The sequence below is a fragment of the Solea solea genome, chromosome 20 (genome assembly GCF_958295425.1).
Source record: "Solea solea chromosome 20, fSolSol10.1, whole genome shotgun sequence".
In the NCBI taxonomy this organism is placed as follows: Eukaryota; Metazoa; Chordata; class Actinopteri; order Pleuronectiformes; family Soleidae; genus Solea; species Solea solea.
The window spans coordinates 13722494-13749618 of record NC_081153.1 but is presented as its reverse complement, the minus strand read 5'-3'; the positions used below and the strand labels follow the sequence as shown (position 1 = coordinate 13749618).

Genomic DNA, 27125 nt, shown 5'->3' with positions numbered 1-27125 from the left:
CAATATATTGATTATCACAGAATCATTGTATCGGGATATTATTGGTATCGTGGACCATGTATCGCATATTGTATCGTGAGGTTCCCTTTGATTCCCACCCATACTAGTGACCAAGGTATCGCATGGAAAATTGTGTTCTACTTCTAGCATAATGAGACTGATGATCCCAATGAGGACAAGGGGGTTACAAAGCCAAGTTCTCTGAGTGGCAAATATTACTACTCTGCATTATCAGCATTTCCCAGCACTTATTCTTGCAACAACCACACAGGCGTCAAATGCCAGAATGTATTGTGTCGTGAAGGCAAAGTTCTCTGCATTGCTGAAAATGAATCATCGTGTTGTAAGGAAAATTAACTTTGTCAAGTTTGCAAAACGTATTCTTAGGCCTTGGGTCTCCAGTGTGCTTTATCGAGCCACATTTCACCACCATCTTTCTACAGCATCCGGTCAAACAAACCAGCCAAAGCAAGCATCCTGCTTTTTAATGTGGAGACTCACCAAACAAAGATATGAAGGCCACCGTAGTACCGCGACGCTCTTAGGAAAGGAAGGGCTGAGCAGTGAGTTGTCTCTCAACCTTTCTCACTGGACCTTTTGAGATGAGGAATTAGTGTGGACGTATTTTATATTGACTTGCATAACACTCCAGCTAAGGTTGTGCATATTTCACAGATATCAGGCCTTTGATGATGCCTTTGGAAATGATACCACGATAAACAAAAATACCCATGTAGGCACTGTAGGAGCATCTCTACTGCAGGGTTCAAACGGTTAACTTCACCCTCCTCCTTCTTAGTACATGTGAGTAATTATAGACGTACGCATACAGAGACATGGATTTTCATAAATAAACACTTTAGGATGAAACAAGTCATCGAGTCACCAGCTGTTCCATGTACCATCGTCTTTGATGCAAATTAGATGTGGATTATGGGTGATTTGTGAGTTATTGTTTTGTTTTTACAGAAGGTAATTTCTAGATTATTGATCCATGTGTCCATTTTTACTGTCTGTGTATGTGTGTGTGGCAGGTTTCATAATTACAGTTATGCACCTGATTGCCATTTCTCTGAGCGTTTGGATCCTTCCTGTCTATTTGCAACAAACTCAGTGGGAGACTGTTTGAAGTGCTCAACACAGGCTATGATAAATCGGCCTGTTTAAAAATATATTCACTACCCCTTGTCAGCCTCCTCTTTCTCACACGCACACGAGCAAACATGCGGACAAGAAAAGAAGCGGAAACACGTCAGCACTCGCTGTGTCACTCATACGTAGATGGACACGCTGAAGGCATGCACACAAATATGAACATGTTTTCCGGGCTCTGTCCCAATCAAAATCTGCAAATACCCTGACCTGAATACCTATATACCAAACACCAGTGATGCAGTTTACCCCTTCAACAGGTTCTCTGTTGCCATGGCAACATGCTGCAGGCTGACCGAGCGGGATGAGTGAAGAACTCATTTCCTTGGCGACCAGTGGAGCCATGGGGAGACATAAAATGGTTTGCGTGTGTGTGTGTGTGTGTGTGTGTGTGTGTGTAGAAAGTGAATGAGCTGATGTGGTGTGTTAATGTAATAAGATCTCATCTGCTTACTCGCCACCGTGCTTTGTATCTCCTCATTCCCACCAATGATTAAACAGTCTGTAAGTAAGGGGCGGGATTACTTGTAGGTGAATGACATGGCTCTTGAATCGCAATTGATTCACACACACACACACACGCACACGTACGCATTCACAAATTCACACAGATACAAGCGTAGTCCTACTTGTTCCCCCTAATGATCGCAGCCATCATTATCTGCTAGCGGTTTGTGGCTGTGTGCAGGAATGTGGAGACATGAAAAGAGAACAGGCTCATACTCGTTCTACATCTCTGTGGATGAGCTGATGTAAGGGAAGTGAGAGAGAGAGAGAGAGCGAGATGGAGAGAGAAAAAGAGAGAGTCATGAGCCAGTTCCCTCTGCATTCTTCTCTCCCATGAATGCACCCACGCACTGCCTTCCACCCACATCATCGCAGCAGTGGTGGAACTTTTCTACCTCCTCCCTGGCTCGTTCTCTCACTCTCTGCTCCTTTTCTCCCTCCTATGCACATGTCCTCTCCGTTTTTTTCTATCTGTCATACTCCCTTCTGCAATTTGTGTCTCCCTTTCCTGTGCGCTCTTCATTTGTCATTGCCAAACTCTGCCTTCCTCTATCTGCTATTTCTTCTTTATTTATGTCCCCCTGTCTTGTATTTTCTTGAGGGTTTCTCCACTTCTGTATTTATCAGCCAGATGCTGGCACTGCACCAAAACTCTGGAGACCACATGAGGTCTTGGGATTTTCCAATTTCAGAGAGTTGTCCTATCTAGTGCAGCACCTGTTAGTAAATTATTATTTTTTTCAATCTGAAGAAAAGATGCTTTTTATGGAACTGTATTGTGTTTTCTGGCTGAATTGCACTAAACATAGTATCAGAGTTCAACTGTAGATGGAAAAACTCTCATTTCCAGTAAATCTCTCCCACCGTTTAAGGTTATCATCATGTCCAGGGACAGGTGACTCGGTTTTATCCAATCACAGCCAGCGGAGGTGCCTCATCAAAGGCCTTCTGGCCTGGTTTACTCCCCTGGGGCAATGCTATCCTCCAGGAGACACATGAAACACATGAAAGAGGAACCTCCAGAGGCACACTCCTTTTTTCTCCATCACAGCAGTCCACATTTATCATCATACCTGACCACTTATTCCCTGTGATGCTTTGTGCAAAGGTATACAGAAGCTGCCAATGATTCCTTTGGTATTTATTCATAACATCCACTTCTCAAACCACGTTTTTGTAAAAAGTAATAGCACTATGAGCACTATGTTTTTGAATTTGAGCAAATCAAACTGAACTTGAATATTCTTCTTAGCAAGTTTATCAATCATAGGATGTATAGCAATATCGACAAGAATATATTTCACATATTTAGATGTACTAAAACAGATTTGTATATGTTTTCCAGGCTAACACACCTCTCCATTTTAGTTCTTAGAGCAAATCCTCATGTGCTCCATAACGCATTCTACCATATTCTCACCTGCAGTGTGCTTTCCTACTGTCAGATGTAGCACACAACACAATTCACAAGGAGGGGGCTGAGATGCAGCCATCTTGGAGTCAGTGGTGCGTGCCAATGTCTGCCTGATGAGTTCACAGAGGAAGGAGTTCATCTTCTTCCATTGTTATTTTATTCATTACTGCCTGTCGGAGAGGAGAACAGATGCACACGCTCACTCTTTCTAATATAGGCACACATACACACAGGCAATTAGGTGGGCTGAAGAATACGTCTTTATGTGGAGCTATGTTCCTTTTTTTTTTTTCTTTTAACCTCTTATATTTTGTTCATTATTTTCATTCTGATTACTGTCGTTTAGCTACGTCAATGGTAACTGCTTAAATGGTTCGCCAGCTTTAATACAGTTGTCCGAGGGTTTTAAACACCTGTCTAAACAAAAGTGCTGAAACCTTCTGAGGATTCACTGGAGATATGAGAGGAACCCTGGCAGCTTGCGTTCATACCCCTCTGCCTTGTATTTGTCTTTGGTTCTTTCAATTTGAGCTGAACTGCTCTGGCCTCCTTGTGTTGGGGGCAGTTAGGAGAGAACCCTTGGGCGTTTGCTATTGAGGATTTCCGGATTCCCTCGCTTGAGTAAACAGCAGTAGATTTCAAATACACACAACGCTCGCACACACTCAAACACAGAGTAAAAGGTGCAGCAAAGCACTCGGTTCAGGCCTGGAGGTTGAGTTTTTTTGAATGTTGCTTCTTTGCCTTTGTATGACACGTTGTGTGTGAAGGGCTGTTGGTTCGCTGAAAAAAAAAAGAGAAAAGGAAGCCATCGGGCATGGTAGAGTTAAGAGAGACAGTATGGAGGAGGAGTGTAATGTTCTGTAACTGCCTGGTAGCCTATGCTTACTGCAGTTCAGCAACACTCATTAAGCTCAGCTGCATGTGCAGTAGAAGTTTGGGAGATTTAAACTGAAAAAGACTCCTATCCCTCCCCCTGCAGGCCAAAACAGCCTCTGAATTACACTACATCTCCCTGGCTTCTTCCTAAGATGGAAATAAGTTCTGATTTGCCTTCAATGTGTTTATGGTTTCTAAGGCACAAGACTATTCTGAGGCTGTTTTTCAGGAGCATGATCTGTATTGTGCTGAATTGCTGTTGAAGTCAAATGTAAGTAATAACCTGAAACTGAAATACAGATAACTAACTCGGATTTTACCTGGTATTAAATCTAAATCTGATCAACTGAAGCATTAGATCATAAATGTCTAAAAGTATATGTCAGTTTTGATTGCTTGATTTCGTTTTTGCTGATAATATTTTTTACTAATATTATATACAGTGACCAAGGATTTCCAAAGTTTCTGTGCATTATCTCTACAAAATGGAAGCCTATACAGTAGGTGATTATACACACAGATATTGTTTGCTGAAGACAACATCTGGGAATCCATCACCCTTTTTTTGCCATAAAGAATCTGCACGTGCACTCCCAACTTTGCTTTGATTGACAATGATGCTGGCAGGAAACAAAACAATATAATAATATAAACATTTTACTCTTCACCCCAATGGAAGGGTGTGGAACGGTCGGGGCTGGTTACTTTTTACTGATGGAAAAATAATACGATGTACTATTTCTGATGGAAACACCAAAAAATATGGTTGTGGTCGTTTATATTGCATTTTGAGCTCCTGACAGATGCACATTCCCTGAGGACGACAACAACACAAGAGAGTTTCTCCCCCAAAATGTTCTCTCTACTTTTATCCTAACTTATTTCTGCTGAAATTATTGATCTAGTGTACATCAGCCACTCAACCTGTTTAACTATGCTTTCTTTCAAATATCTTATCAGCTGGCAAAAGCATTTAGGCCTCTACGTGGTCAAGACGACAGGGCATCAGACTGAGGAAGAAAGGTGGTTTAAGTGACTTGAACGTGACAGCTTCAGAAACTGCTGATCTGATGAGATTTCCATACACGACCATCTCAAGGGTTTATAGAGGAAACATTCCTGTGAGCTGCAGTTCTCTGGGCAGAAGTGCCACGCTGATGCCACAGATCAGAGGAAAATAACAATTTATTGATTAGACACCAGGGGGCAATACAGCTGGTTGCAGATAAAACTCAATTTGAATGGAAATCCATAGGAAATAAAGCAAATTCTCCCTTAAATTATTATGTAGGTATGGAGAAAATGCTGATTTTGAAAAAAAGATCTAAAAATAGATTGGATTCATTGATTTGCATTGTATAATGCTTATTCAGTCCTATGTGGTTAACATGTAATTTAGAATGGGCACTTTGCTCTCTCTTAAATTATTCAGGCATATAACTTCCTACACACACACTCACAGGAGCTCTGTGATCGGTGATGCAGTCACACAGCGTCACGGGTAATGACTGTCACTTGCGGTCCCCTGTGTAGCTCAGTGGTCTGAGATTGGGATGTAGCAGAGAAAGACTATTATTGTGATCTGCTCAATTATTTATCAATGGATGAACTCTATACCTCGGGTGGAATAGAATGGCGTGAAGCACAGCTGTCACATGCCCGAAGATGAAAGTCTGTATTTTGACACGGTTCGTTCATGAATCAGATTTTTCTTGCGTTAACTGATTAATTCTGTACCATAATGGAGGTATATTATTTGCAATGCATTATATTTTAAAGGTAAAATGTGAACGATTTAGCAGCACTTTGCATGTTGCAGCTGAATATCCCTCACCTAACTCTTCCCTTGCAAGAATGTAGAATCTTTGGTAGCCTTCACTTATCAATAAAACTCAAACGGCATCTAGTTTGTCCATTGTGGGCTAAAGTTAAAAACTGGTGGTCCAACATGGCAGCCTCCCTCACTGCGATTTAAACATAAAGGACTCATTCTGGCGTAATGAAAGCAACACGTCATACATTCAGGTGATAATATTTATTTAATCTTCCATTACGGAAATAACTTCACGTAAATCCTCCACGCTGGACCGTCGTTAAGGCTGCAACACACCTTTCCAAAGGTCACATTTTCACAGTGTCTTGATTGCTCTTCTGTTGTCAGGAGCAGTGCCAGAGCTTATCAGCTGTGTTCACTTTGTACCTTCTCTGCTGGACTCACTTGACAAAGTGGTGTTTCTTCAGCGATGCAATTGCCAACCGGCCTGAAGCTCTGCTGCTACGAGCCAAAATGTTCAGTTTGTATTTATTTTACTCAAAATTAGAGGAAATAAGTCATTTGTATGTACCGCACTCCCCGCTGCCTTATAACTTTAAGAATACTTCTAAATTGAGGAACACTTGCGACTATGACTGCCAGACAGGCCTTTCTATCCCATGTTGTGTTTACGTACTAGCAGAACGACCTTTGATGGGATTAGAATCACTAAAGATGTGCTTTTTGCCGACATGCGAAGCTGCTTGCGAAGAGAATGTGCAGGGATTTATGCATTTTTGATGCAGCGTGGGGAGGAGTGGAACTCTAAAAAGGCTGCATGACCTACTTAGAGAGCCGTGGAATTCAGATGACTTGTCATGCCGCAAATCTTCCTCTCACTCTCTGTATGTATACGTGTGTGTCAGACGGACGAAATACACCAAACTTCTCTGTTCAATATTGAGATTTTAGCTAAATGTTGGAGATTAACTCATGTTTTCAGGTGTTTTAGGTCATTGTTTGGTTTGATTCTTGTGTCGGATGTCGCGCTTGTGACTCTTCCAGTGACGACACTCTCTGTCGACGGCACATTTTAGTATCAGCTCAGCTCGCTTGGAACCTTGCCAGTCAAGTAAAGTCAAGCCTTGTATAGTAGAAAAGTGCTGTATACCTGCAAAAAGCCTTTAAAGTTGTGGGGACTGACAAAAGTTATGTATCTATCTCCATGGGCTTCATTATCATACAGTTTCTGTCTGTTGTCTTTAAAAGAATCTGTGATAAAGAGCTTTCGCACACCCTGCTACACAGCTGGCCACAATACACTGAGGTGGCATGTGGAAAGCTGTTCACACACACACGCACACACACATCCACACAGGCAGTGTGCTAACAACTGCTTCCCCCTCTGTCCCCATCTAAGAGATAAATTCAATTTTCTTTGTGACATGGCCTTGTACACAAATCTTTTAATTTTCCTTTGCAGTCAAGACCCCCCCCCCCCCCCCACACACACACACACTCCCTCCCCTCTCAATCACCCCCAACAATCTCTCTTTTTATCAGTAACTATGGTAACACAGCGTTGTACATCAGTTTCTCAAATCGAGATGGTATAGTCCTCATTCCTGCTTTGCCATCACTCTGTATGGTGAGAGAAAAAAAGCCGGCGAGGGGGCTGAGAGACTCTTTCTTGTTGCTCCGAGGTCTTTCCACTCACCTCAGTGCAGACAGTCAATGAGCGATTCATTAGCAACGACAAGCACCCACAGTCAATGTTCTCAACTGGGGCTGTTGATTTGACCTGGAAATGAGCTATTGTGAGACAAGAGTCGACCACCTGGTTGGATGTTGTGTGTATGTGTGTGGTGATTGATGATTGTTTGTGTGGACACTGTTGGCATGGCCCCCAGCCTAGTTAAATATTCGCTGACTGATGAATCCCAGGGCGCATAGCGTTAGTGTGCACTTGCACGTGTGACATTGAGTGTGTGTGTGTGTGTGTGTGTGTGCTAGTGGTCTTGGACTTCCCACTCACATGTGGAGCTGCTCTGTTTAGTCTTTGTGAGCAGAAATGAAGTAATGTTATCTGAATGTTGCATCCTTCATCTCTCAGGCTCTCAGGCTCTGTCAAGCAATACTATCAGACCTGACTGCGTTTGTGTGTATACACTACCAGCGCAGTGGGGACAAGATGTGTTCATCCCGTCAAACTGCAGGTTTTTTGAGCAGTAAAGCTCAACTCTGAAGCTTCTTTGTGTTTTCAGTACAACTCCAACCTGTTTGTTCTGCTTTACTAGCACAATGTTGCTGTTGCCTTAGTCTATAAAAAACAAATCACTTCCTGTGCACAATGTGGGAATGTCACTAGGTTATCTTAACAGCGCTATACTGAGAAATTCAGAACAGTTGCAAACAACCATTCACTCTCACAGCTACAGCCAGTTTACTGTGTCCAATTTATTGTGGGCCATAAATGTGGTTCAAAATAAAGAAATTAAATTAAATTAAATTAAATTAAATTAAATTAAATTAAATTAAATTAAATTAAATTAAATTAAATTAAATTGAATTGAATTAATTGTATATTGCTGTACATAGGCATGGGAGGGTAAGATATTCTGATGGTATAATAACCACAGCTAACAACGCTTCACCCTCAGCCACCATGTCACAAAAACACACACTTGCACTTGGTGTGACAGAAACTTCTAGTGGTTTTGATATCATGACTCTTTACTATCATGGTATACCTTGAAACCGGTAACCAGCTCATGCCCACTTGGACATCGGGGCTGCTTTTGTTCAGAATAAATCATAGTAACACTCAATCTGCTTTCACGCAGACGTCAACATCCATTTACCTTCAACCGCTAATCTGAATCCTCCTGTGCTGTCCTGTCACTGATTATTTAATCATTTTCCAGCTCATGTTAATAATTGATAAGCACATTTTGCTTGACATGTTATGACAGTCCACTCTTTAAAAGCATCCTTTGAAAAAAAATAAAATAAAATATGGTGATAGATGATAAACTAAGAAATTAATTGGATTGAGCCGAAAAAATCATAACATCCAGAAATGAGTTAATGATGCAACACTTACGCAGTCATGACCCTTTATAACTTTAAACCTCCTGGAGCTGAGAGAGCCGAGGAGAGAGAGAGAGAGAGAGGGGGAGTTGAATGAGAGGTTGGAAGGGAAATGTTGAATAGAGGGAGAAAGAGAAAGGTGTGACAGAGAGAAGCAGGAAGTAACTGCGAGACAGAGAGAGAGCGAGGATGAAAGAATGACAGGGGAAGAAATAACAATGTTCATAATAAAGCGGGGAAAGAAGTAGTCGACGGGCAGAAAGGTAGAGTGGTTGTGAGAATGAAAGAAGGGTCCTTAATCCAAACAGAGACTGGCCAAGGATTACTGGGAGTGCTGTGTTGTGCTGTAACAAGAGTGATGTGTGTGGACAGAAAAATCTCCAGGCTGCAAAGAGGGACAGCTTGAACTGTGCTCTATCCTTTAAAACACACACACACACACACACACACGCACACACGCACACACACACACACACACACACACACACACACACACACACACACACACACACACACATCATGCTGCTTTCTCCGCAGTCATTCATGGTCATTCATGGTCTATTTTCCAAGACTCTCTCCTTCACTCAACTACTGCCTTGTCACAAAGTTGTCAATAGACGGTCTCTTCATTTGGAGAAGGATGAGAGTAATCTGTCGGTGTTTGTCCTCTCAAGACTAAATGTCAATAGCAATATCTGCCTTTTCCCACTCTTTTAAATGACCATATTAGATATCCAATCAGAGGACTTCACCGCATCGCGTAGAAAGGAGACGGCAATGTCACTTGAACACGCACTCGTACGTGACTTGTGTGATGATTGCGGTGGGTAAAGTGCCTTTCCCGAATGACAATGTCAAGCTATATCTAAAATAAACCTCCATTATGTGTTACATGGGAGAGATTAATGAAAACAACATGCCAGAGTGACTGACAGGTATGTCGCAGCAAAACAGAATAGGCATTTGGCCGTGACGATTCCCGTCCTTTAACCTTCAGGCAATTCATCTTTACTGTAAAAGTTTGCTTGGCATGTTCTCAGTACCTTAGTTTTGTCAAATCTAGGTTGAATTCTTTTTTGAAAAGTTGGATCTTGTATGAAAACACTGTCACCACAAATATTAGAAGACTTATTATCCCTGATTAATAAATGTTTAGTATCAACTTGTGATATAAAAATATAGTCAGAGCTTTTACCTCGTTCTCACTGCACGTCTGACCACGAGCCATTTCTCCCGGCTATCGTTCTACACACACTTGTGTTTACCCACAATGCCCTGCGTTGTAGTCTGCGTCCTGCATCCGAGACCTACATTTTTGGTCGGTACCGGAGTTCGCCTTTTTGATGCACATCAGAGTTTGGTTGCACATTCACCCCTCTGCAAACGAACCAGACTTTCCGAGCAAACAAAGTAGGGGTCGATTAAGAAGGGAATGCACTCATAGACTGGATACTTTACAGGCATATTTACACTTTTGGGTTAATACACTTGTTTAATGTCATGCCAAGAGATGGGAAGATTATACCTGTCCCATTCTGTAGGTGATAAACACAGAGCAGTACACACACACACACACACACCAAGCTCCTGCAAAGTCATCATTCCTATTGGCCAACTGAGGCAGACCATCATGGTCACGGCCATGTCTGTTTACACAATCTAATATAAAATTTGCTCCTAACTTGAATATGATTGATGGGCTCCACTGTTGCAGGCGGCATTATATGAAGTAAACAGGCTGTAAATGGGTTATAAAAAAGTGCAGCCTCTGACTTTTTAATGTGAATTCACAGGAAGCAGTGGTCAGCACTATCCACCAGAACTTGTATACAGTATTTATTTATGCTTGAAAAGTTTTCAAAGGCGAGGGATGGCTGTCAGAGTGGGAAGTGAGGGATCGGGTTGAAACTTTCTCAGTTTTCCATTAATCATTTAATATGCCGATTGACATAAAACTTCTTGTGATGCCTTATTATTCCGTTTTTTTTAGGCGCCTTCAGTCAGAAAAGCTCAAACATAACAAGTATCTTGAAGGGTAACAATTTTTCATTGTGAGTTCATTTGGAGGACATGCTGTCAGTGATGAAACCGAACCAAAAAATTATATGAAAAGCACCTTGAGTCAAAATGAACTGAGATGCATTTTTTTTTTTGTAGCAGCAGCAGACGTTATGATTCTACCAATCAAGAAGACTGTGGAGGAATTGCTAACAGACCTGCAGACATGTTTCTGTCTTTCTCTTCTCCGACCTTATCTATCTATCACCAAAGTGACTTTCATCCCATAGCTGGACTCATTTTCTACCCTCCACCTCTTTCTTCCTTTGGAATTTATCTAGTATAAAGGAGAGCTTGGTAGACCTTCAGGGCCAAGAAACAATTAACTTGATAATGGGCTCCCTCCCTCTTCTCCTACTTTCCACTATCCCCTCTTAGCTGGTCTTTATCATTTACTAGTTAGCAGATACACCAGCTGCAGGCACGTCGATGGCAGCTGAGACCTTTTATTAAAACCTACACAATATTTAATGAACGCGTGTGTTCAGATTCTGTTGCACAGGTATGGAAATTGCTTTCCTCCCGTCATGAGCAATTCATGCCCTTGGCATGACGCCATAGACGTACGATGGAATCGAGTAACAGAAGAATACACCGGGCTATTTTTAATGTGGACGAAACTGCCAATTGCTTAACACATTTCACCCCCACAGATGCTGCCCACATCTTACATTTTTGATATTCAAATAGGTCAAGTTTTCATTTGACTGTTTATTTCAAATTTTCAGCTGAAAATAATTGATGCAGTATTAGTATTGTTGGTTTAGGCAGACTGAATAAATGAAGCGAACATAGTATTTTTGCTTGACTGAATGTAGTACGTTGATTGTTCCTCTCCTCCCTTGTGTGGGACCCACTGGAATGTTTCAGTGGGATTAAATTTTGGTTTGTCCCCCTCACTGGTTACCGCAACATGTCCCAGCTGTTGTCAAGCCTTGTCAAAAACACAACAACCTGTAATAGGCTTAACACAGCGTCTGCTTCCTGCACAGCACAGATTGCTAATAAACGTGCAATGTGTTTGCTGCAGTATTCATAGCACCCGGCCAATTTCGAGCTTATCTCAGATTGGCGAGTGAGCCGATGCATGTTTTTAATGTCCGCGTATTTAAATTAAGGATGATCATTTTTCATAGTGTGAATGCGTTTGAAAATAAGCATGAGCATGAGAGACTTGACACCACCAAAGAGGCTTCCAGCATGCCATCATGGTTAGCCTGGTGGCCATCTGAGCCACCAGGCAAGTGTAATAACAGGAGACAGAATGCAGGGGGATGAAGGGAGACAGGAGGAGATGGAGAGCAAACAGTGGAGAGCTGCCTCGTCAGTCTGTCGCAGTGGATTTTAAATGCTGGTCTCTCCCGAGATAAGTGTTGGGTTCCTCAGCATTTTTTTCCCCTCTGTATTGTGGGCAGAGGGTTTTTGTGAAAGAACAGAGAACAGAATGAGGAAAAACAACTCCATCACTCCTTGCTGCTCTCAATTTTATTTCATCTACTCACACTCAATAAATGTGTACTCTGTTCGGATACTCCCGGGCCCGCTGTCTAAATGTTACGACAGAGAGTCTTGATGCTCGCTGCATACACAAGTCAAGCTTCATCTTCACCTCCTCTTCCTCCCTTTCTCTCCGTCTCGTATCTGTTTTCAAAATATCTCACCTAGAACCTCGGCTGTTGCTTTTTGTTCCTTAAGTCTGTAAATTACCTTTCATTCTTGTCTTTGTGGTCATTTTAAAAGAGAAAGAAAAGGCTATTTGGGTGATATGTTACACCCCAGTGGACCTCACAAAAGGCTCGCTGATGGGGAACAAATAGCTCCAGCTTCTGTGTCTCTGTGTATAAGGACAATAGCAAGTGATGTGAGGCTGCCACTGACGTGTGAGAGGTTTAGTTAGCTGTGTGGCGCGCTGACCTTAATTGACAGATGAATGAGCCCAGACAACTCAAGGGTGCCCTCTTAATCAAATTGTTATTGATATGCTGTTAGGATAATCAAAGATAATTCTGTTCCATTTCCTCTACGCTGAAAAAGTAAAACTTAACGAACTGCCACCAACTGAGTCATACAATAAAACCCTGTCTTCTCCTCTTCTGAGAGTAGTTGGTATTGACAGCCATGACAGAGTTGAGAAGATTATTTGGGCTTGCACATGGGGAGGCAGGTAATCTCCCTTAGCTCTGATCTATCGGCCGAACCCTGGCAACTCTGTAGGTAGAGCTGCAACTAACAGTTATTTTCATAATCCATGAATCAAGTTTTTGTTTGGTCCATAAAATGTAGAAAAAAAAAAGTTCATTGTTGTTCTCAGATGTCTTGTTTTGTCCATAAAACTGAAATTTTCAGTTTGAATGATTTCTTTGTCAAATGGAGCAATGAAACCAGAAAAAAATATTCACATTTAAGAAGCATTTAGTCATCAATTAATAATCAAGTGACTGAATAATCATTGCAGCCGTATCTGTAGGGTTTTATGTTATGTTTTATCAGCCTGGTGCACATTTTCTAACCTCATTTTGAGGTGAAATAATTCACTGAGGCAGATTTTCTTTTTTAGAAAGTAGCAGCAACTGCACTGCTGCTGCAACATTTGACACAGAGAAAGTTTGCAGCATCAAACTACAAACTACACAACATTTTTTTTTTAAGCAAAATGTATATCAATAGCATTCAGATATTTATGCTCAAGCTACTGAAACTGTAGTTTGAAACAGAAGAATGCACTTTACTCTCTGCGTGTCTGCATGTCTGTAGTAGGCTGTGAGGAAAGATTTTCATTCAAATCTATCTTTGTGAAGACATTTTTAACCAGTGAGGGCATTTTGGCTGGTCCTCACAACTTTAAAGGGCTTTATGAGGTTGAAGACTTGGTTTTCGGTTAGAGTTAGAATTGGGTTCAGCTTAGGTTTAGGTATTGTTATGGTTACAATTAGGGTATGGTGCTAGGGAATGGATTATGTCTATGAGTCTCCTCTCTAATAATTCTGTATAAGACAGTTTACATGCATGTTAAAAGTCTAAGACAATAATTCGAATGTTAGTCCGAATCAAACTAATCTTCGTCAGACTAACATACCCGGATAATGCAATTCATAGTCCGGTTTCTCCTTCATGTCATACGCTTAGTCAGACTGGAGTTGGACTTGGCGTTCTGTGCATGCACCAAAGTTTCCTCCTCTGCTTTTTACCCGGAAGTAAGGAGACGACCTATAAACTGCAGTACTACAGCAAAAGCTACGGAGAAGACCCATGTACAGCAAGTACGAAACACAAAGAATCCGCGTATGTTTGCGATCCGTTCTGTGGTTTTCCGTGACATAACGGTCAACAGGAAACTGATTCAATTTCGCACTAGCTTATAAAGATACAGCGCCACCTACGGAGATGGAGTCAGAAGTACACAGCCAACAAATAAATAAAAAGTAAATGTACTGTCTGTGTATGCGGGAGTCTGCATTATCACACTTGGTAAATGTACGTTTTATGTCTATCCTTAGTTACATGGGTAATCAACTGAAAGTAAGACACAAGTGAAGCAAATCCTTTAACTGTTCCTCTATGGAGGTGCAATCTTTTTCACAACAATGCGTTTCACACCCCTCCTTAACCTGTAAAGACAGATTGTGTGGTGATTCTTGCATTTTTGTCGTCAGTAATCACATGTACCGTCGGCCCCGTCGTGACTAAACACCGATGGCTTATGACATCAGATCGGGCTCTCCTCTCCCTGCTTCTCTGTTATCTCTCACTCCTCTCTCGCTCTCTCTCTCTCTCATACACACATTGACACGTGTGAGCGTGCGTGTGCAGTACTGGGCCTCAGGTTGCTGATTTGGGTGCAGTAATTTGCTATTAGACGAGGGACAGGTGCAGCTGCCTCTGTGTGCCGCGCTAACAAGGCATTTCATCATGGTTAGCTACAGCCTGCTGCTCTTATCATCCCTTGTTCTTGTCACAATATCACACCAGACGCACTCACACTGACACACACACACACACACTATAGGGTCATTCTGCCTGAAGTGGTGGTGGTGCATGACAAGGCTGTGTTATACTGATCTCGTGTAGAACGGGATCATTTTCCCGAGGAAAATTTATCTTAAAGAATTACTTAGAATACACTGTATGTCACCTTGTCCTTGGGTAGTGTGTTGCACTGCATTATGCACAGTAAGGGCTTTTCTGATGAAAAACTTTTACTTAAGCTGTCAAACTTTTAGGAAACTGTCTTAAACTTTTATGAAGACTTGTGAGTGTGTAAGTTTGTATCATCGTGTGCTTCTTATTTTTTAGAAAAACGACAGGCAACTTGGTGTGTGCTGACCTTTAAGGATAAGCTGTTTTTAGATATGCCATAGAATGTTGAGTAAAAATATACGGACGTTATTATGTGTGTAACTGTTAAAAAACAAAAAAAGAAAAGAAAGAGAGATCCCAGGCAACTGTTGCCTCAGATTTAGTCTAATTGAGTGCGATTCATCTGTAGCAGAATAACAGCAGGCTAATGGCATCAAGTAATGATAAATCAATAAGGATGAATCTCTATGGCTTTGTGTAAAGGTCGGAGAAGGAAATGGAATGCAGGCAATGGATTGAGGAGCATTTGAAATGAACTCCTCCTTGGCCAGCTGTTCCATCAGTAATGTCTTCTAAATGGTTAGGATAGTGGTGCAAACTCAGTGTAGTGAAATGTCAAGCTGAGGAGGAGAATGAAGGCCAGTATCCTGAATATTGTAGCACATTTCACCAAATGCAGTGACTAATTCAAAGTGATTCTAGAGTGTACGGACAGCCAATTATGCTGTGGTAACGTGATGATTTTTTTATTTATTTTTTTATGCATACTAATCTTCAGACAGGGTAATATGTCATCTTGGAGTTTGCATCTCCAGGTTCCTCTGCCACCAGCTCCATCAGCCCCACCCCACACACATACACACACACACACTTACCCTGGCCGCTTCCCAAGGCGGTCAAACAGATTACCACGGGCGTTAACTCCATCGATCTGCACCAAATGGCCTCCAAATGCCAGGAATTAGATTTCAGACTGCAGAAGAGGGAAATAAAGTGTTGTAGTATTTCTCACTGCTTGAATTGGTAGTTAAGTGCTGCTGCACCTCCCCTCAGAGTAACCGTTTTCTTCAGAACTTGTTTGTTCTAGGCATTATTTCCTCTGAATAAACCTTGTTTAAAACATTTATTTTTTTTGTCTGGACAAGTGTGAGAGATGTGAGCTCTGTACCCGAACCTCTCAGTGTGACCGCTTGATAATCCTTGAAAAATACACCAATGTGTCTGTGCTGGAAAAGGAGTAGGAAAGAGAAAAGAGCCAGATAAACGTGGAGTGGACGAAATACCAACGACGTGATTGAGAGATCTGAACGATCAAAAATGCACATATTTCATAATTGATGGACTGTAGACAAATCTGGCTGCATGCTGAGCACCATGGAGAGCAGCAGAATCAATCTCACGGTCATGAAGTACTCTATTGTGGGGTGATAATAGAGGGCGGGTTTAGAATACTGGATGACTTGGCTTTATTAGTGTGCAGTTAAGGTCAGCCTAATACCTCTTCACTCTTCATTTCGTCGCTTCCTTCTTTTTAACAGCTTCTTTCTCCCTCCTTTCATCCAACCATCACTTTCACTATCGCCATGTCTTTTTACTCTTTGTGTCCCCGCCTCGCTCTCTCTCTCTCTCACTCTTCCCCCGCCTATTCTACTTTGTCTACGTAGCATTAAGCTTTTCAGCGTCTCCATTGCTGAATAAGTATTGATTAATGTCTGAGTGGTTGTGCTACCTAATGAGAGGCTAAATATAGCCATTGCTACATTGGTCCTGCTGCGGCCTCCTCCTTCATCTCGCACACGGAGTGTGGATAGTCACACTGTTGGCATGACAACACACCAGTCAAGGCTGTAGGAGAAGACACAACAGATTGTGTGCCTGGTATAAGTAAGAGAGGATAAACCAAGCGAGGGAGGATGAATGTAGAAGCTGAGGAAAATGGCATGAATCTGCTTCGCTCTCTTTCTCTTGCTCTGTTCCATCCTCCAGAAAAAAAAAAAGCTGGACAAGTTTGACAGCAACTCCAAGAACTGATAAGCCTGTGAATAGAAGAATATGAAACTATTTGAATTATCATACAATTATTATTTATTAAACATGAATGAAAAGTTTTAAAGTTTATAGAGACCAAACAACCCATACAATAATCAGTAGATTCATTTACTTTTGTGTCTTTTTCATAAATCTTAAAGGAAACGTGTCTTAAAGACTGATTTAGCCCGTGTTGTCACACTCAATTCTGACTTGGCTTAAAATAAACGTGTGAACCATCTGTCATCAGCTTTCAAATGTTGCAGCAGCAGTTTTATTTTCTTAATAACGTAAGGTTGCTGTCATTTTCTTCTTCTTTTTAAAAAAAAAACAAACAAACAAAAAAAACAACCTACACTACATTGTTCATAAGTCGACTTATGCCTGCCATTTCCACAAAGCTCTATTGTACTCGCATTGACAAGTTTACTTGCCCACAGTTTTTCTTTTCTGTTGCATAGTAACCATTTCTAGAGTCACAGTCCTACCAGCCCTCTTATGGCCAGCTGGAGACACATGAATGATAAGAGTATGCAAATTGGATATTTTCTTTAATAGCCTGCTGTTTTATTCAGCTGTGTGGCCGGGATAAGGAATCCCCACTGTGTCTAATCACATCTTCTCACACTCATTTCACCTGAGGCATATCCATAATCTAGTGTCTATTTTTTGACTGGCATTAAAGCATACATTGTTACAGGCATAAATGTATGTGCGTGTTTTAGTTTAATAGTCTGATTGTTTAAATTGTGGCGCGTGATTGAATCGTCCTTGTCAGGATTGAGCATGGTGCAGGAGGATGCGGCTAAAGTTCCCTTGTCTCTCAAAAAACACGACACCTTCCATGCGCTTTAAAAGAAAAAAAAAAAGAAGAAGTTACCAACCGATCACAACCTACAGTCCTATAAGCCCGAGTCTCGCTCCTCCACATTTAATTTTCATCCTTTCAGTGGGCGCTGTGGAGGGCTGGCTGTTGTTCAGTTGGAAATCTCATTCAGTCGCCAGCGGATGGCTAACAAGGTCAAATAACTCTCCAGATGAGATGGACTGTGTCAGAAGGTGGAAACACACACGCTCACTCACACTCACACTCACACACAGGTTTGCTCCGCTATTCTTCTTGGGACTCTGCATTGACTTCCACACATTTTGGACAAAAAAAACCTGTGGTCTGCAACCTGCGGCTCTAGAGCCACATGTGGCTCGTCAGCCCCTCTGCGGTGGGCTCCTTGTAGCTCTGCAAAAGTAAACACACATCATCTGTGGGTTACTTTTAATTTCCTTACATTTTCCACAAACAATGGAAGGACTAGGTCTACATTATTATGAGATTTATTTCAAAGTACGTTTTTTTTTCTCCACTTAACCAACAAAGGTTGGGTATAAACAGCAATGAAATGGTAACAGTCTTTTCCCCCTATGGTCCCAGCTAGCCTCACGTTTAACACGCGACACACACACAATCATTCTTTTACACACATTATATATGATAAACAAACTTTATATGTGCTATTATCTTAATTTTATGGGTCAAATGGGTTTTTGCGGCTCCAGATTAATGTTATCTGGGTGGAAAGGGGACAAAAATGTCTCTTTTCATACTAAAGGTTGCAGACCCCTGAACTTAACTAACCCTAACCATACCCAGTTAATGTTTAACCCTTACTTTTTTATTACCACAATGACAAATCTACAAAAACACCACCTGCCATTCAGTCACTGAGAAATACCCCCTCAATAACAGGAAACTAATTGGGGAAATTAAAAGTTTTTTTTTTTTTTTTTTCCTGTAAAAGGTTTTTGTGTTCCTTTCCCACAACAAGGTTCTTTCAGGACACAGGATGTTGCTTTATGTCCGTATTGTGAATCCCGCTGAGGCAAAATTGTGATTTTGGGCTATGCCGATACAATTGATTTCATTGTGATTTTGAAGTGTTCATGACAATTCATGTCACTACAAGCTGTGGAAATCGCGGCAAAATCAGTCAGCCAGCACATGTATGTATATAAATCAATAGGCACCTACACCACTCTAAGCTTCCCTCCTCTCTTTTCTCTCTTTCCTTTTCACACACTCTTTTCCTCTGGTTGCTATGGTAACGTGAGATGGCTGCATTCTGCAGCACTGGATTAGAGCGGGGGCCTGCAGCTAGTGAGTTACATAGTTTTACATGATGGTTTTAAACGACATGTATACACACACACACACACACAAAGGCTGCAATTATATGAGTATAGTATTCGAGTATAACAAGTTAAATGTTATTTAAATGTCACATCGTTTTTCATAAATAGTATACATTACTGGAAGCTGACACGAGTGAGCATGCTGCTTTTGCTGTGCATCCATCACAGTGCGTCAAAGTATAAATGGTCTTGTGAGCACAGTGCCTTTTCTTGTATGGTTGATAATCACTGATTTATTGACTCTTTATAACCTGCAGTTTTTGCAGAAAAGCACAAGGTCTCCTTTAACAGGTTCAGGTTATTCACTTGTGCTACATGTTAGCCTTGAATGCATCCATACTTTCCTATTAGTGTTTTAACAATACTTTAATTATGGCTTTAACACAATACCTGCAGTGGCCACAAAAAGGAAATTAAAACACCAGGAAGTTAATGGAGTATTAAATGCAGCACATGGAAGAGAGATTTCACATGGAGAGAGTTTCCTCATCAAAAATGGGTTCAGATTAGAGCAGATTAATTTGCTTCTTCTTCTTCCTCGTCATCATAGCAGTTATCACTTCTGTCTTGTAGCCCTTCCCTTTCACTTTTGCTGCTATTTTAATGCTCAAAATGAAACATAATTATTTTGTAAATTGGCCCATTTCGCTTCTTGTGTGCTTTTTTGACAAGCCATGGTCAGAAGGATATTTGTAAACATGCCTTTTATTTAATTTCCACCATAAAAGCTGACAACAGCGAACACTGATGCAACTCAGGCCTCAGCTCTTACTAAAAAAAACGTCATTCTTAAAGTACTAACGGCACTTACAGTTCTCATTTCGCACTTACAGTTGTTTGCTTTTCCATAAGAGATAGTACCTGGTACATGGTGCTTTTTTTAGTACCTGAGCCGATTCTTAAATGTGACATCGGCAGACAGGAATCAAACAATGCCAAACTGTAGAACAGTTAAAAAGACTTAAAAATCCGGAAAACATGCATTAATCACCAACATTTAGAGAGGACATTTCTAAAATCACAGCTATCGTGAGCTGAATCACATCCCGTTGCGCCATATTTTAGTCCGGTCATGCAGGAAGTACTGAACTAATCTTTTAACTAATCTTTTAACAATTTCTAATAATTCTATACAGCTCGTCACTGGTTTGTTTGTTTGTTTGCGACATGCCTGGTACCAACCGAGTAGTGCTACGACTGCATAATGGAAAAGTGCCATCATACGTGCGAGCCGTTTAAAAGAGCAGGGTACATTACTGCAGTACTGCTGTCCACCTCTCCTGTTCCCTCCTCTCTGGAGAGCTAATTAAAATGTCCGTTATTTTCTTGTCCTCTTTCCGATGTTTTCTCCTCAGCCGCACTCTGTCCTCCACCTTCACCACCTGTCTTTGTATTTGCAGTGTGACAACGCCAAGGGGCTGAGGGCCTTCTTTGATGCCATATGCTACTATCCCAAACACCTGATGATCTTCGGCGGTGTCTGTCCATCTGTGACCTCCATCATTGCAGAGTCTTTGGAGGGTTGGAATCTGGTGCAGGTAGGAGATGCATTCTGTTACTTGTGCACATGGTTGAATGTGGGTGTCGTCTACAGGGCAGAATGAGATTAAATTGACGTGAATTTTGCATCGTCAAAATTCTGGTTTCCAAGAAAACCTGAACACCTTTCTTAGTTTTGTGGTGTGTACATTGGTTCCGTACCAATGACTGATTATTGCTGCATTTACAGCTGAAAATATGGTTTCTGTTTTTTCTGTTTTTAATTGGTGTGAGATATAATGGTCCTATACAAGTTAATCCATGCCAATTACCCACTGAATATTTGTAAAATTGATTTTTACCATTATTTTTGATAGGCATTTGCTGGTGTTTACTTGGGGAATCTTTGTGATTGCCCACTTTGGGCACTGGATACAACTCATCTTTGTGTGACTTATTGCTAACAGTGTAACTGTATGTACTGTCCTTCAGGAGCAAAGAGGTGAAATGTCTCCTTCTAAAGAATACATTTCATTTGCTGCAGACGCTAAGGTTATCGGGCACGGATAAGAAAGGAGCAGGCTTGTGCTCGGAAGAGATAACATAAATTCAAGTGGTTGCATTTTGAACTGACTGTCACATCATGTATCATTTTTTTCTTCTTTTCTTTTTTTTGCGTCCAATTACTGCAGTTTTTTTCTTTTTTTATCCGTGTCCATTTTTGGTTGCTTTCTTGTCAGGGTCACTTGAGAGTGAAAAGATCAGCAGGATGAAGGAATGAAAGATGATTATTTTTTTGTGTGTGTCTGTTCTCTTCCTTTTGCTGTTTGCTGAGTCTGAAAAAGGCTCAGTCTTAAAAAAAAAAAAAAAAAAAGAGGTTCATGTCAGAGTTGAAGTTTAAATTCTCTTAACTAGTTAGTGTGTGTGTGTGGGTGTGCATGTGTGTGTCCCCTCCCCCTCCCTATTTATTGGCTTGTTTGGCCGTGATTACCTGTGAGAAGTGCAGTACCAATCTTCTGCTGAGCAGAACACACTGCTGGGCACAGTGTGTTCTCCGAAGCACTTAACCAACCAGGCTCTTTTTTCCCCCTATAAATACGGACCAATACCAACAAATGTATCTGGGCCTGATCCCCAATGTGACGCTGTCTGAATATCAGACGCCAAGCAATCGCTGCTGCCATAAACAATAAAGTACCGTATTTAGATCAGCAATGGTGTAACAGCTGTTTCTGTTAAGCTGTTGAGCCCACTTTCATTGCGTGTGTGTGTGTGTGTGTGTGTTTATGTTTGAGATACAGCCCATACAAGTGCTTTTATGATGGACAACTCTCTGCTTTGACAGCACCTGTGATGGGAAGTAGTCAGCGATTAACTGAACCTCCCTGAAACCCAGAGGGAGAGGGAGATGATTGAAAGTGTTGAATCCTGCACCCCACTGTGTTTAGTGAGCCATAGCTGCTGGAATCTGGGAATTCTGTCACCCTACACATGTATTACCCAGCCAGAGCATCCCATCTGCAAGAGTTGAGTTGGTAATAAGGAAATAGCGATGGTTATTTCATTGGCCAGACTCATTTCCACATTAAAACAGCTGGTAGATTCAGTGGAGGTAGAATGGAGAACATCCATTACTTAAAAATGAATATTCAATCAGTGCTGGTGCCTGATGAATTCAGTTTTCTGAAAGACTCAACAAAAATAATCTTCCACTCAAATGTCACTCTCAATATTTTAGTTGTTTTCGGTACTAGTGCTGTGTTTCTTTATTTGTAGCTGATGCCTCCCACTGGGTTAGAAAGCGAGATGTCTCAATCTCGCTCACCGACAATTATATTTGTTGGCGACCAATCTTCGTATTGATTATTGCCGACTAATCGCTGCAGCCCTACTGTACACGTGCTTCAATGACTGCCACTGCATATTAAGATGGGGGCTGTCAGGGCCAGTGGACCAATGACAAGCAGTGGGGTGAGGGTACAATGGAGGAACAGACAGACAGGAGCGGATACAGAGACGCGCTATTGACATGAAAATGAAAGTCAGTGAAACAGTGCAAGAGGCAGCTGTGTTTGTGAGCTGCCATCAGTAACAAATGCCACTGATTGTTGTGCTTTTATTTCCACAAGACAATGGCCCTCATCTGTCAAACTTGTGTAGAAACTGGTGCAGATTCAGGTGTAAATATCACCGCATTATGCCAAGTCTCACGTGTGATTCATGAAACAATCCGATCTGCAGCCAAGCCTGATCCGCCTTTGATAAATGCCTCCCCATATATTCATGGTTTTGAGACCTCGTCCCTTGAGTTTTACGACACAGAGACGCGGAATACGACCCAAGGAGAACAGCTTCTGAAGCTGAAAATAAGCGTCACAACATGTGAATTTCATAAATAACGAGGCGATTCTGTTTTGTCAGCCTAAAAAGTGGAATCAAAGGAAGTCAGAAAGCAACCGGGTGGAGAGAAATCACTGCTGCGGTCAACCGCGATGGTGTTGACAACCTGAGTCTGAGCCAGGTAATGGCAAATATTGAAATGTGCCACTTTCACAAGAAGCACACATCTGCAGAGTATTTGAATATTTTAAATTTGTTATTAACGCAGATCCTACACACACACACACAATAGACATTTCTCTATTTTTAATCAGACGCGTCGTGTGGTCAGAAACCAGCTCCAAAGAGCCAGGCGACCACCAGCTCAGAGAGCGGTTCATGTCCTTCATCTCCACATCCAAGACCCCTGGATTCTGAGGATTAAAAACAGCCGGGTAATTACCGACATAAGTCGCTCTCTGTTTACAATAAATGACACCCTAAAAGGAAAATCCAACAAGAGCATCAAAGAAATAAAAGAACATCTATGTAGTGCCGTGAGTTTCTCCTACTGAATTACCTATATAGCCAAAAATAAATATTTGATACTCCTCCTCTGTGTGGCTCTGAGATGTGGCTGTGGTGGACAGGGCTCTGGCTGCTCTTTATTTTCTGCTCTCGTATTTTACAGAATCTCACAGGCCAAAATGATGACGTCACACACCTTTTCAGGTGTTGAAATAAAAAATTATTATTATTGTTATAATATTTTTAACCATAATAATATTCAACATTTTGCATACAGAACATAATTTGACTGTAAATCCACACATTGCACTGCGAGTCCACGGAGATTTCAAACGTGCGTCCACCAGGGCACAGAAGAAGGCGCGCGCCAATTTCTACGCAAAGTTTGGGATTTATAAAAAAATTAAATAAAGATGAAAAAAAAGATGAATAACCATAAACTGTTTAAAATGTGTTAAAAAAATACGTTAAATTATTACTGTTTACAACAAGATTTTATTTGCACACACAGACGAGCCGTATTTTTAAACAAACACATACATGCTTGACTCATATATTCATACACACCCAAATAAACAATTGAATACAAGATATCTGCTATAACAAAGTACATTTTTAAATAAATGATGTCATTATTAAATACTTTTGTGGTATGAGACGCACCCTCGAGGATAATAAGGTAAACAGGAGGGCAGATTCCGTTTTTTACGGATCTTGATTTTTCTGACTATATATCATCAAGTATGGGCGTTACCTGAAGCCCGCAGACGCCGTGCCACATTACGAGTTGATTGTGATTTATAAAGAGAAACTGACATGGGACGTGCATGGTTTTATAAATAATGTTGTTTTTTTTGCGTAAGCAAATTCTGTGTTTTGTATGTACGGCAACTTTTCATGCGTATCTACTCACAGTTTTATAAACGAGGCCCCCTGGTCTGAGCTGGCGTGAGATTTAATCATACACCACGCCACTGTCCAAATTGATAAATGTTGATCTTTGCATGAACAATAATAATACTAGAAAGCATTTTAAAGCATGCAAGTGCACATGTACACTATCTGTACCCAGCCAACATGTTGATCACTTTACCACGTTCTTGCTTTCAAAAGGTCAATTTCCTGACTGCGGCAGTGGTGTCTGTTGTCTGCAAATGGCTCACTCAGTGCCAGGATATAGACCTCACCCACCTTTTCATCAGTTGCTGGCCCCTCTCCTCTCCTCTCCTCTCATCTCCTCTCACTAATTAGTCTTATCAGTGATGGCACTGTTCATTTTCAGCCATGTCGATTGTGTAACGAAAAATTATGCCTCTCATCATTCAGTCTCTTGTAATTTGGAAAAGAAGAAGAAGAAGACGACCGAAAGAAAGAAAGTATTCCCTTAAAGATTATGATTTATATAAGTTGATTTGAATTGTCCCACAAATTTAACTTCGGTTACCTCAGAAAGATTGTGATGTAAGAGTTTTTTAATGACTTTCAAGAAGTTATTGGAGCATTTAGATGCTAGAAAATCAGACACTTGTGTTTGTGTCATAGCTTCGATATTTCACTAAAATGTCTCTCGGGCCTTAAGTGTAAATCTCAATTCATCTTTCAGGGACAATGAATATTGAAGTTAATATTTAGGAGGAGGAAAAAGTGGCTGCTGCCCTCAGTATTATTGTCATGACCTGGACATATATTTATCTGTTAACTAAGCCCATTTTTCTTCTTCTTCTTCTTCTTCTCTCGCAGTATTGATTGTCAGTGCTTCGTTACACCGGGCAATTTAGGCACAAGAAATAGCATCTGTGCCACCTTCTAGTGCAGCATTCTCTTCTGCTAAATCCTCCACAATATTTTATGGCCGTCTTTTTTTTTTTTCCCCATTTTCTTTTCTCTTACTCTTCCTGAGTGCTACAGTGGCTGCTTCAATAAAACATGCGATGTCGAGCACTGCAGTATTCGGCCTCACTTACGTCAAATCCTCCTGTGTTCCGTATCAATATTTCATGACTTCCCAAAGTTTAGGCTAAAATCTCAGAGTGCAAGGGCACGGATGCTTTGAGCATCACAAACAGATCATTATAAATCAACATAATGAGTAAAGTTCAAGTTCATGTGCTGTGAGTGAGTGAGTGAGGGCGTGTTGGTTGCGCAACCTGGCAACCGTAAGTTATATAAACTTTTTTGTGTGTGTTTTGTTTGTTTCTTTTTCTACGAGTGCAGCACAGCATGGAAGGAAAAACAGGAGGCTTCTAAGATTGGCAATTAGGTCAGCATTTCACAGTGTCTCAAAGCTTCTAGACAATTCCTGAAGGAACGGGGGAAGGGGTTTCCTCATATGTATCTGAACCAGTTCAAAATCTGTTGAAACATTTGGCTTTAGAACGCGTTTAAAATGACATTCTACATTTCAAGATCATGCTTCTGATGGAGCGTATTTTTCTAAACAGGTGTAAGAAAAAGAAAAGAAAAAAATTCTTCTTTCTTATTCAGTTTGTCACCATGTATTTCTCTTCTGTTGCAGAAGGGGAAAAAAAAGAAGTTGAACGAGCTGTAGGAAAATATTAATTACACTGAATTATTTAGGCATGAATGTTGCCTGCACTTGTGGAATGCACCAGCATGTACTGTGAAGCTGAGCTTACACACACACACACACACACACACACACTGTTGTACCTATTCGAAGTGCCGAATGTACGCCATTTGACAGGAAACACAGTAATTAGCTAATTAGCAACATTTGTTGAATACAACCCGCTAACTGTTTGCAACTGTTGGTGTCATATATTGAATAAACATGCTGGTTCTGAGGCCCTCGGTTACAACGAGCGCGCCGACGAACCATTTGTGTTTCTGTTCAACAACAAGTGGAAACAGCCTTCTCATTATTTTTTTTTTTTTTTTTTGACACCAAGGTCTGTGAGACAATTCAAAATGAATACAAGATGAGTAAATGCTGAATTCCATCCATGTGTTCAAGCGTTCTCATTCCCGCAGGTTAGTTTTGTGGAGGAGGGTGAAGAGTAAAAAAGAAAAGCAGCGCGTCATCCTCGCTAATGATGACACGGGACCTGCCTGCCACCAGTAGCAAAAAACACATTAGACACATTGAGCTGGCTTTTGATGTTTCTTACAGATTTTTATCTTACATGTCTTGTGAAGATATATATATATATTTTTTTTCCTGTAGCCCCAAATCCTGGTTTTCTCCTCGTTTTTCTTTTGGGGTTTACAGGCTTTGATATTTCTTATTTAGGTCATGGAGCCCATAGCACTTTGAAGAGCTTGCTGGGTGTGTACCCATTTTTGATATACAGTTTCAAACAAAGAAACGGGCCACTAATAAATAGCTCTACCTAAATGAATTTGCCATCATAAGCACAAGCAGCTTACACCCCTTTTTAGTTTGCATTTTGTCTGAGGCTACGAGGAAGACAAAGTAAAAAAAAAAAATGAAATCATTTTTGACAGAACAAATGTAATCTAAAGCAGGATTTCCTCAGTCCTGGCCCTGGGGACCTACTGTTCTACATGTTCTAGACGATTCCCTGCTCCGACATACCGGATTCAAGCGGTCAGCTCAACGACCCATTTATTTGAGTCAGGTGTGTTAGAGCGAGGAAGCCTCTAAAACATGTAGGCCAGTGGGTCCCCAGCACC

The 27125-nt window shown here is 41.1% G+C and overlaps 1 protein-coding gene across 2 annotated transcripts in view; it reads left to right on the top strand.

Moving 5' to 3' along the window:
• The window catches only part of gabbr2 (gamma-aminobutyric acid (GABA) B receptor, 2), a 161581-nt gene that overhangs the window by 32893 nt on the left and 101563 nt on the right, over window positions 1–27125 (top strand). For both annotated transcript variants that reach the window (XM_058619699.1, XM_058619698.1), the window contains one exon: window positions 20546–20683. In XM_058619699.1, coding sequence (XP_058475682.1) covers window positions 20609–20683 — 75 coding nt within the window. In that variant the 5' untranslated portion in view covers window positions 20546–20608. The remainder of the gene's footprint in view (window positions 1–20545; window positions 20684–27125) is intronic.